General features: G+C 36.5%; 1 protein-coding gene across 2 annotated transcripts in view; it reads left to right on the top strand.

The window, feature by feature from the left end:
- The window catches only part of LOC112502337, a 28,413-nt gene extending 22,091 nt beyond the window's left edge, over positions 1 to 6,322 (top strand). Inside the window, exons 5-8 of one of the 2 annotated variants that reach the window (XR_003067668.1) lie at positions 4,150 to 4,406; positions 4,834 to 5,012; positions 5,388 to 5,543; positions 6,027 to 6,322. Coding sequence is in view for 1 of the 2 variants with exons in the window: in XM_025106226.1 (XP_024961994.1) it covers positions 4,150 to 4,406; positions 4,834 to 5,012; positions 5,388 to 5,471 (520 nt within the window). In the remaining variant the exon portion in view is untranslated. Of the gene's footprint in view, positions 1 to 4,149; positions 4,407 to 4,833; positions 5,013 to 5,387; positions 5,968 to 6,026 lie in introns of those variants that run through there. The other variant, XM_025106226.1, reaches the window with a different exon arrangement.
- Positions 6,323 to 12,832: the final 6,510 nt, after the last annotated feature.

Here is a 12,832-nt window from a genome sequence, read left to right as displayed (position 1 = left end):
TAAATAAACAATAAACTTATAACCAGATGCACACCTCTCCGGACATCATAGTGTCCGTGCATACATTAATCGGACAAGCACAAAATCCTTAATCCGGGCAACACTCGGCCGGATATACCTTTATTGGACAACAAGTGTCCAGTTACAAACTATCGTCGGTCAACACAGTGACCGGACTTGCCCTCATCGGACAACACTGTGTCCGGACACAAATTCCATACCATACAAATCCGGACAACATAGTGTTTGGTGAAGAAACCTAAGTCGATCAATGAAGATGAACAAGAACAGGTACAACATTTTCAATACATCATCATCTCAAAACTAAAACTAGTAATCAAATCATATGCAAAGGCTGTTTTAACAAACACTCACCTTATGCAAATTCAAAATTTTGAAGATGAAATAGCAAATACGAATCCAACTTCAGCTAGCAATAAAAACCCACATAAACTTTTTCTCTTTCAATTCTTTCCGAAAGTGGCAAGAAGTTTGCCTTTCACCTTAACACTTCCTTTTATACCTTTCCAGAAATGGAAAGGCGGTTATCCATCATAACTCTCATGCATGCACATATTTTATGGAATAAATCCATATGCACACACAACATATGCATACACCTAAATCTTGCATATATGCATGAAAAATATACACATACTCACATATTAATCTCATGTAAGCATTTCACATAATCATATATCAAATAATCATATAATAATTACCTTAGGTGATAACCAAGACCCAGTTATCACATTGTGACATGTCCAACTAATTTATTAATATTGTCAACTGTCATGTTGGATCAAACTCAAAGTCCCAAACACAAAGTCCTAAAATATTACATAAATAATAAATTATTCTCTCTCTCTCTCTCTCTCTATATATATATATATGTGTGTGTGTGTGTTATATAAAATTAAAAAATGTACAAAATATGTGGTGTGGTGCGGTTTGAACCGCTTTTGATAACTCAACACCGCAAACTACACTGCATAGTGCGGTTTGGTAAAAAAACAAACCGCAAAACCGCAGCATGAAAGTTCTAAACCGCTCTTTGCGGTGTGGTGTGGGTGGTTTATGCGGTTTGGCGGTTTGGATGACCACCCCTAGTTTATAGCATGGCTTGTTTAATGCATTGGTATGCAGACATAGTTACTGATTTTTAATATGTAATCTATATATAGGGATAGTGGCATTTGAGAGTTACCTTTAGATGAGTGTTGTTTGTGGAAGAGGTCTCTTGGTACAGCATGTAGAGCTAGAGGGGTCATACAAAGCTGCTTGTGTTTTGGACATCTTTCCTTGAATGCTATTTATCCATATGTATATATATATAGACACACACACATATACACACACACACACATCCTGTATTAATGAATAGTTGGAACGCGGCGAAGCAAGATTGACTACTATTTTTTAGCGCGGAAGATTCAAATAAATGTAGAATACAACACCACGTTATTTACCTAAAATCGTCATTATTAGAAACTATGCTGTTAATTGCACTAACGGTCATGGGACAAATAATGATGGTCAAATAGTGGTCTGGAATAGCGGTCCCGCGATTAGTGGTGCTGTTGACCTCTAAATGACCGCATTTTGAACGGAAAAAAGCGGCCTCATAACCGCTATTTGTAGATAGGCAGTTTTGATGTTAAAAAAGTAATTTTATGGGCTTTTATTTTAGTCCAATAATACAAAGCTTCATTTTTCTTATTTTCTTGGACTTGGACACCATTGTTCTTATTTTTTTGGACTTGGAAACCATCACTTTAACTTCTGGCTTTGAATAAAAGTATTATTTGGGCTTGTACATCATTATTCCTATATATATTTTTTATTGAATATATATAATTCTATTATTATATGAACCGCAATACCATTGCGGTAACCGCTATTTTAAATCATGGTCCTGACTGTGATTTCATATTTTGACCGTTGTAACAGCATAGATTAGAAAGCTTTTTGGCTATCCGATCAAGTTTAAATGGATGATTTTGATGATTTTAGTTCACTCCCGAGGTGTGGACAGAACTCTTGTATAAAATACTTCATATCATTCCAAAAGCAGCTGTATAGATTACTTGGTAGACTGATGTACTTTATGGAGCAGGTAATTTGTTCATGTATAATGATGAACTATGGGGTTTATGAGCCAATATTACAATTTTTTGTGGCTGACAGAGTATTGGGGGATTTGGTAGCCTCTTTCTGTTGCATCTTGATGCCTGTTCACATATCCTGAGTCCACTGGGCATGTTTTCTTCAATGGATCTGGGTTACTTACATTAGAGATGCGTCAACTATGAAGCTTTAGGTTTGGCAAGTTGATGTTGTAATTGACGTTTTTCATTGATAATCAATGTTCTAATTGAAGTTTGTCTTTTGTTTTGGATAGTCAATAATGTAGTTGAAGTTTTTAGGATAGTCAAATCAAACCAAACAAAATAAGCACAATATATCCCGCTCAAAGGTACCGACGCGGGAGGTTAGGATGTATGCGGACCTGTCCTCTATCTAAAAGAGTAGAGTGGCTGACGACCCCGGCCACTGGGAAGCATGTGAAAGGGATTTAAACCAGATATGAAAAAAAGATAAACAAAGATAGGTAGATAAAATAAAACCACACTAAAACTAGAGAGATAGAAAAATATATTAAATTTTGGGAAATTAAATAAACCAGCAATATAAACACAAGCCAGTTCAGGAAAAATAAAAACGTTCCCAAGGTGTTGAACCAACTACCCTTACTAACCGTATCGCCTACTCTTTACCTATCCACCTCCCTTCATCTGTCTAAATCCCTGCAGTCTGATACTCTAGTCTTGCATCTCCAAGAACTTCTATCAGAGGTCGTTTCCTCGGAAATGTTTAAAACTGCCATATCCAATCTCAGTTGCGCATCCTATGTCCTCCTCGGCCTACCCCTCCTTCTTCCCCCCTTGACCGTTACATTTTCTACCCTCGTCACTGGAGCCGTCATCTCTTTCTTGCGAACGTGACTAAACCATCTCAATCTTCTCTCTCTCAGCTTATCGTGATAGGCATGACTTCCAACACTGCCGAGAAGAGCTCATTCAGTATTCTGTTCAACATGGTTCTACCATAGGTCCACTTAAGCATCCTCATTTATGCAGTTTCCATTTGCCTTTCATGGATACTCCTACCCATACAACATTACTGTCCTGATGGCTACCTTGTAATATTTTCCTTTCAGTTTTAGCGGGACTTTCTTGTCACACAACACCCAGTGGCAACTCTCCACTTTAGCCACAATGTCTTTATTCAATGTGTTATGCCCTCCCTGACCTCACCCCCTTTTTGAATCATGTAGCCTAGGTACTTAAAACTATCCTTTTTCAGGATAGCCAATGTTGTAATTACAGTTTCCTCTTACCTTCACCATCCAGTTTCTTAAACAGAAAGTGTAGCGGAATAGGATGTGTGATATGCCAGTAGCATACTGGTAAGCAAGTCTGATATGTACCTCTACCATGTATCATGCCCCCCCCCCCCCTAAAAGGGCATGCAGATCCTAATTGACTTGGGGGGAGAGATCATTTGGGATGCCTGTTAAAATAGAAGTGGGAACTTGCTGGTGCATTTCGAATGCAAGTTGGCTTAGGGAAATCTAGATGCTTTTTCTCTTTCGGTACCAAAGCAAACAACACCGGTTTATTCCACCAGGAGGTGGGGTTCTCCCGCTCGCATGTGGGGGGGAGGGATGTACGCAAGCCTGACCTCTACCTCAACTAGTAAAGCAGCTGTCTCCTTAAAGACCCAATTCTTGTGAAAAGTGATTGAAAAAGAGAAAGGCGTATATATGAAAAGTTGAAAAGCCAGATATAAGTAAACAATAGCAATTTACGTATCTGGAAAATTGACTTGTGATTTGGGTTTAAGATCTAGGGCATGAAAATTTCTTTTCAAATAAAAGAAGTCATCAAGAACAACTCTCACGGTTAAGAAATAAGGTGATGTCCTTTTTGTTAGAGTTGTTATGCACTAAATTGAGGAAGAGATCAGGTGGAATGCTCATCAAGCAAAAACAAACACACCAATCCTACATAGTTTCTTGTGGTTGTTCTGTTGGTCTTTAAGTTCTTTCTTTTAGCAGCTATCTCTGAGATGTATTAATTTTGTCAGGTACTCCATTTGGTTGGATAGCAAGCTGCGGCTACAACTGGACCCTTTACTGGTCTTGGAGTATTTCTTGTGGCGAAAGGGCCACGAATATGCAATTTCGAATCACTATGATCGCCATTGTGTCTGGGAGGAAGTTGCTCAAAATAAGAAGCTCAACAAATACAATCATACCGTCATAGATGAACAATTTGCATTTTACCAGGCTGATGGATTGACAAGATTCAATCCAATGGATTCTCAAAAGCTCCTCCCAAGCAGTAGGGTTTATTTTTTCTTTCTTTCTTTCTTGTTTGTTTGTAAATATGAACTGTAAATATTGCAGTACATTTTCATCATTGGTTTAATATATCTTCTTTGCTCACACTCGTGCACAAGTCGGGGGTTTTCACAGATCAGTCGCTCTACCCTTTTGTGTTAGAGGTCAGGTCTGCGTACTCACAACCCAGACCCTACTTTCAGGTAGGATTTACTGGGATGGTTTGATTTATATCTTGTACAATTGTAAATATTGCAGTGCAATATCGTCATTGGTTTAATGTCTTCTTTGCTCATACTCGTGCACAAGTCGGGGCAGTCGCTCTACCCTTTTGTGTTAGAGGTCGGGTCTGTGTACTCGCAACCCAGACCTACTTTCAAGTGGGATTTACCGGGTCGGTTTGATTTATATCTTGTTGCATTTTTCAGATGTACCAGAAGGTTCATTTATTGTAAGGGCACACACGCCTATGTCAAACTTGTTTTCGTGCCTTTGGTTTAACGAGGTTGAAAGGTTCACACCCCGTGATCAGTTAAGCTTTGCGTATACATACCAGAAACTAAGAAGGATGAACCCCACCAAGCCGTTTTACTTTAGCATGTTCAAGGTTAGATGTGCTTATACTTCTTGATCATACTTCCTGATTGAACTATTACCATGCATATTTCATTGACGTTTTAGCTATTTTATGTTACTTCTTAATCCGTCTTTAGAACCTTAAATATGTACATGGTAACAGAGCCTATGCTATTATAAACAAAACCTTTTTTTTTTTTTTGTTTGGTAATGCCCTGAAGTTGACCGTCAGGCAAACCCTCTAGTGGCCCTGAGGGGACTTGAACCAGTGACCTCCAAGGTCTTATGAGTTGAGCTATCCATCAGGGTTAACAAGGCCCTATTTTAATGTGACATACTGGATATACCGACTGAATACCAGTATATATGGTTTAATTTACCATTTTGACATATGTAAATTCCACAGGACTGTGAAAGGCGAAAGATAGCAAAGTTGTTTCGGCACAGGTCAGAGGAGAGGAGATATACAGTTGGACAAGAGACGGAGTGAGTTTTTGTGTCAGATTCTTCTTGTTTCTATACATGGAACGCTGTTTTTGGGTGGTGCCGCAATAAAAGTGAGGTAAGACCATCAGTCATTTGTACATTTTCCATCTGAAGGAACAACAGACATGAATCCAGTAAAAGATAAAATAAAAGATTCAAATTCCCATTTGATATTCTGTTCACTGCTCTGATGCTGATACCGATGAACCCAAGTGCCAAACCAGTATTATAATTCTTGGATATTATTGATGTTCTTTTGTGGTTTTATGGATTAGTAGTAGATATCAACATCCAGATTTTGAACTCCTGAAATTGGGTTTGTAAATGCAGTTGCGGTTTTCTAGACTTTGCCGTTTTTTAGATTTTGGTCGTTTCTGCTTGATGATAGTGAATTTTAGGATACCGACTGTTTCTTTGTATCGTTTGTTACGTGTATTATATAAACAAAAATTCGATATTTGTTTGATCTAAAAGACTGAGGATAAGCCCTTTCTTTTGAGATTATAGAATTGTTTCTTGAGGCATCAAGGTTTCATGCCAAGTCTAATCTTTTTCCCAGGTTTTGAAACCAGAAGTTGTCAAAGCCCTTGTCGCCATGAAGGTTCATCTACGATGACTCCAGGCTATTAATGTCGACCAAGGAATTAACCGGTGTGCGTAAGTTAGTCTGGAAACCCTTCAGTTACCCAAAGAAGATCATGCCTAGTGTAATGACCATTGGGTATGCGGTATTATTGTAAATATGCGCATAGATGGATAAATAGCGGTACTAACCATTGGTGTCGCTCCTTTCCACAAACAGTCGTGTTTGTAACAGATTCTAATCATTATCAGTCCCTCTCTGAAAAAAAAACCTTTTAAGACATCTCCAACAACAGTTTTTTTATAATTTTTCTAAATTTGAGAATCAAAACATAAATTTTCTAAAAAGAATTACATTCTTCTCCAATATATTCTTTATTTAGAGATTTTAACATAAATTATACTATTATAATATTCTTTAATTTATCATTCCAATACATTTTTTCAATAAAACATATTATAACTTAATTTTGTTGGTGGAATTGAATAAAATAATCATTTCTTATGAATCCCAGATTAAAGCAGCAAATCAAGAACAAATGAAGAACAGAGAAAGTAGATGAAACATGCCTGATTTCTTATTCATGAAAACAGAAAGTACATATAGAACTCTCTCACTAATCAGACTCATGGAAATATGAATTACAACAATGAATTCTAAAACCAAGACACCTATTTATAGGTGTCAATTACATACCCCTATAGTTTTATAAAAGAAACATTTTCTGAAGCATATAGATTATCTCCCCTGCTTTTTTAGAAACTTTAATGTTGCTCGGCTTCAAAGAACACTTCAAGCTCCCTCTTGAATAAAGCTCTTATTCTTCAGTTTCAACTTTAAAATAAGAATCGATGTAAATTTAGCACTATTAATTGTACAAAAAACATCTTTAAACTCTAGTCAACTCAACACAACCTTGAAACTCAAAATCTCAGTCGGCCCATAAGTATATTGATTCATCCAACTACGGGATTAGATGATGTGCGAATTACATGACATTCCAAGTGCAGAATCAGTTTGATAACAAATAACTTTCCCTTAAACCATGAGTTGAATAAGCTTTCAGCTTAAGAACTTGAACAAATAAGCTCACAAAGTGGGGTTTCAACAAACAAATTGAACAACCAAAGCAAACACCTTTTGGCAACGAAATCAAGAGAGATGTCATCATAAAGAACATAGCTTCTATGATCAGCAAGTCAACCAAGAAAGATAAGCCGATATCCTTGATACTTTCAGAAAACTGAATAACCAAAACTCAGATCCAAAATTCTCAGTCGGATGAGTGATTTTCGGTACTCAAAACTCTAAATCACAACCATACCTTCAGAACAATGATTGTAAACATTCAAACCTCTAATTGATTAGGTTAGATGAATGATTGAGAACACTTAAAGATATGATAAATCCAGAAACTCCAGAACAATGATTGTTGACCTTCAAAACTCTTATTGATCAAGTCAAAATTAATGATTGAAAGCATTCAGCGGTTGGGCCTCTTGCGGAAAACTTCAGAGTAATGAATGCAAATACTCAAACTTCTGACCAGTCTAATAAAATACTGAATCCAATCACCCGGTTATGAAAACGTTTAAAATCTGGCTTTGAAACAATAAGCTTGAAATTGTTAACCAAGAGTCAAATTTTGACTTTGAAAAGTCAATTGTTGACAAAAGTTGCTCACGATGCTTCTTGTAGGGCAAATAATTGAATATGAACACCATTCAATGTAGCACAGGGTTATCTTGAGAAAAGATCAACATAAGCATTAACAGAGGCATGAATAGTATACTCGAAGAAGTGTGCGATAAGCTAAAGATTGGAATGATATCGCCCACGCCTTAGGCGGTGTCCTCCATGAACAGTGTATATCGCTTATGCCGTGGGAGGTATACTCAAACTTCCCAAATATCGCTCACCAAAGAATATAATATCACATGAGGCTTTGAGCGGTATAATCATACATCACACATGTAAGAATATCGTGCAACACATAAACCGCTTGATGTAGAATTAACATAGGCAAACTACTAGAAGAGAGAATATCGCCCTCCAAATAGACCGCTTAGCAAGATATCGCTCATCAAGGATATCGCTTGATACTTGAGCGATTTATGAACTTCAAAGCATAACCATGGATATCGCTCAGCACCTTGGCGATATATTCATATAATGTGCAACACATGAGCGATGTTCAACAAATATCGTGCATATCTTAGACGGTTTATTCACAACTCACACAAGTTTTGGCCGGTATCCTTAAATATCGGACGAAACATCAAAAAGTGTCTAAGACTCAAATATCGCTCAAAGCAGTTTTATAATGGCCAAGTCACTAATCATCTTCAATGACCGATATACTTACCAAAATCACTCAAAACAACCTCAGATCTTCAATGGGCGATATTCATGATGAATATCGCTCAAGGCAATATTCATCCAGCGATGTTCATGATCAAAAAGTTATGCTTAGAAACAGTTCTACAAAATTCATGAAAAAAATCCAAAATTTCTTCAATTAAACCCCAAATTGACGATTATAACTTGTTCAAAAATACCAAAATATGAATCCTTTGGCACGAATTGGTTTAGAACAATCAAAATCATAAAAAATTTGATCAAATTAAGCCCAAAATGTCGAACATGGAAGTCTGTTCATAAACTGAGCACTGTTCCATTGAAAACAAAATTAAAACTTGAATTTGCTGCAGGAAGATGATCGTATCGAATGAAAGTTGTTCGATTTTTCTCTGATACCAATTGTGAATCCCAGATTCAAGCAGCAAATGAAGAACAAAAAAAGTAGATTAAACAAGCCTGATTTCTTATTAACAGAAAACAAAAACTTACAAAGCTTTCTCCACTTAGTCGACTCTCATAGAATATCTCTCAATATGGAATATGAATAATGACTACTCTAAGCTCAGTACACGTATTTATAGGTGTCAATTACATGTAAACCCAAAGCCTAATTACAAGATATTACAATACAATACAATAAACTGACTTTATAAAACTTTCAATATCTTGGGGCTAATCTAGACCCAACATTTCTCTTTCCCACCATTAAGTTTTAGAGAACTCTTTATTTAGAGTTTTCTCCATGATTCTCTATTTTAAAGAACATGATATCAAAGCTGTTGGAGCATTTTAGAGAACCGAAAACTCACTTTTTTTTTTTCTGTTATAGAGAAGTTGTTGGAGATGCTCTAACAAGTTATAACCGGTTCCATAATGTGTTCTTTTATCCTTTCAATCGGCTTATTTTCCTTTTTAATATTTGAAATAAACTCAACATTTGTGTTTGAAATAAACTTATCTTTAAACATTTATTTTACGTAAATCATTTTAAAGAATACTACATTTAAGTCAATTTATTAATCACTAAAGCACAAGAAATGGAGAACATAAATGTTTGCTTGATTTTAGGCTTTGAGGATTTTTGATTTGTGTGAATAAACCAACGAGGCAACAACTTGACACTTACGTATACACAAATAAAATGGTCCAAGAAAATTCATATGATTGTTGGGTGGATAACATAAAAAATGTAATCTAGACCTCGTAACCGGTGCAACTTAACTTTAAAAGATTGGACTAATCAAAGGTTTTGTAATTGGGCACAACAAACTTGTGAAGGGTCCTAATTGGTCCCCATTGCGGGCTTTACCCACATAGCTAATGTTTATGTTTTGATAACCTCCATTGTAGCATATATAGATTGTAATTGTACAGATGTTCTTGATACAATTTTTGTTTAGATTTGATGGTTGACAACAATTGATAAACACCTAAATTATTTGGGTTGTAAAAATACTACAACTAATCGACCAATTGAAGGACCTAAGTATTGAAGCACACAAGTTTACGAAATACTAGCAGCTAAATCATTTGATAGTTACTGAGAGTTGATCAACGAAAGATCACCAGTAGACTAGATACATATCACATGATATAGCCATCGAAGCATACTAAGATAGTTTCTAAAGACCAACTCTTATCTTGGTATGCAGAGGGTTTTTGTATTATACTTAAAAGAGATGATTACAAAAGAGCACATACAAGCCAATATAAAGAGCATACAGGATCCTAAAAAGGAAACAAATAAATCGACAGACAAGGAAGAGATTATGAATAGCCTGTGAGATCCTCAATAATGATGATCAATATTTGACCCCAACTATTACTCCATGATTTGTGTTTTCTATTTTTGTTAGAATATTCTAACACTCCCCCTCAAGTTGTGTAGTGGGATCTCCAATACCCAACTTGAATAAAACAGATTTGAATGTTCTTGTTGCCACTGGTTTTGGCAGAATATCTGCCAGTTGGTCTTTAGACCTAATGAACGGGAGTTCGACTGTGCCATCTTCAATATTTTCTTTTATGAAGTGTCGATCTATTTCAAACGTGCTTTGTTCTATCATGTTGCACCGGGTTTTCTGAGATTTTAATCGCAACTTTATTATCGCACATTAACTGAGTCAGACGATTAAGGGGAGACCCGATTTCTTTCATTATCTTCTTTAACCAAAAGATCTCGGTGATCCCTTTAACGATACCCCTAAACTCTGATTCTGCACTCGATAATGACACTACCTTCTGCTTCTTACTCCTCCAAGTCACCAAGTTACCTCCAAGAAGGGTGGAGTAACCGGCAGTTGATCGTTTGTCGTTAGGATTTCCTCCCCAATCAGCATCTGTAAACACTTCAGCATCCAGGTGTCCATTTTTTTTAACACTATACCTCTTCCTAGTGTGCCCTTAAGGTATCGAATAATCCTCATTACAGCCCCCATATGGTCTTCTTGAGGGTTGTGCAAGAATTGACTTACCACTACCACCGCATAAGCAATGTCGGGTCGAGTGTGAGCCAAGTAAATCAATTTTCCCACTAACCTTTGGTACCTTTCTTTGTCTGCTAGTTTGGCTCCTTCGACCATTTTCAGTTTGTGATTCACAACCATGGGAGTATCGTTGGGTTTGCAATCCACCATACCAACTTCAGCTAGCAAGTCCAATATATACTTCCGTTGAGAGATAAAGATCCCTTCTCTTGACCTAAGCACTTCAATTCCTAGGAAATATTTCAAACCCCCAAGGTCTTTCATTTCAAATTCGGTGAAGAGATTTTTTTCGAAGGGAGCTAATTTCTTCTTTATCACACCTTGTTATGATCATGTCATCGACGTATATTATAAGACATGTTGTAACACCTCGGTTACGATTTCACCAAAACATAACATACGAGATATCATTTTCTAAGTAAACCACCAAAAGCTAATTATACTTTAATAAGTATTTCCAAATCCAAAATGAAAGCTTACAATCTTATAATTAAAACATTTACCAACCAAAAATCGGGACAACATAATAACTACCCGGATATATTTACAACCCAAAATAGAAACTAGACATAATTATATATATATACCAAGGTTTGGCAACGATCCCCAAACTAATCACGAACTAACTACACCGGGTTCTTGCCTTTATCTTCTTTCTTTCCTAAAAAAAAGTGAACTAACGGAATAAGCACATGGCTTAGTGAGATAAATAGTCTAAACAAATGCTATTGAAATCAAGTCTATACAAATACACGGGAACCATAAACCAACCAATTGAATGGTTATATYAATGAATAATAAATTGAGAGTAACACTTACRAAATAAKGGTTGTCCATAATATAACCAAAGACCAAGTGCCGGAATCCAACAATTCACATGACATAACATGCTTATTTCGAAATGCAAATTACAAGTAATTATCAAATGATACCAGGTCAATTTCTTTGCAAGGGACTAATATCATACGTTAGTAAAACGGTCTAAAGAAACATGTCGGAATAACCAAACAATGGAACACATAGGACTAGCAGGGAGCCCATCGTCACTGGTATGCTCGAGCTCCTATGGTTCATGGAATACAATGCTTAGGACTGGCAGGGAGCCCGCCTTCATCTCCCGGGTATGCCCGAGTCCCTGTACTCGTGCCTCTCTTCACATTAGGCACCGAGTACGGCCAACAGACAACGAGAACGACTAGTATGTCTCACCGGTTCCTCCCCCTTCACCGGCATGTTGACATTCATCGTTTTCAGGACGGATCACACAAAGTAATCTCCGTACTTCCGGTTTCACAAGAAATTAAAGAAACAATACGACGGAATATATGGATATCCAAACCGCCCGACATTTCGGAAGAATTCGCAATCGAGAGATCAATACGTACAAAGACAAAAGACCAATAAAAACCGACTCTAAAGTCATAGAAATCACATACATATAGATGGCACATAAATATACACTTAATACAATAATATTTGAATAGCTATTTAACTCACCTCACGACCGAATGTCAAATACGGTCAAACCGAACGACAAACGACCAACCTTGCAATCCAACTATAAGATACCCTCCAAAGAACTCAAACAAGCTTAAATTATCCCCTGGAGTTCATATATCAAATTTCGTAAGCATTGGTACAACCAAACACATTTTATCAACTTAATCATGTCATAAGCTAACTTTAATTATATGTTGCAGCTCTGTTTTTAACCTCTGTTTTACCTCACTTAAACTCAAAATCACACTTTGACTTCAACAGATGGATTAAACTAGAGATGTATATCTTTCCAAAACTGCTGACCTCATATTTTTCTGATTTTTCTACGATTGTTTACGATTTTTACAAAACAGTGCTGTCACATGACTTTCAAACTCGAAAAATCATACTTTTATCCAAATAAGTATCCAATTCCATTCCAATCCTAACCAAACT

The sequence above is a fragment of the Cynara cardunculus genome, unplaced genomic scaffold (assembly GCF_001531365.2).
Source record: "Cynara cardunculus var. scolymus isolate 2C unplaced genomic scaffold, CcrdV1 Un_Scaffold_1263, whole genome shotgun sequence".
NCBI lineage: Eukaryota > Viridiplantae > Streptophyta > Magnoliopsida > Asterales > Asteraceae > Cynara > Cynara cardunculus.
Note: the sequence above shows the minus strand (reverse complement) of the source record. Positions and strands in the feature narration are given on the sequence as shown.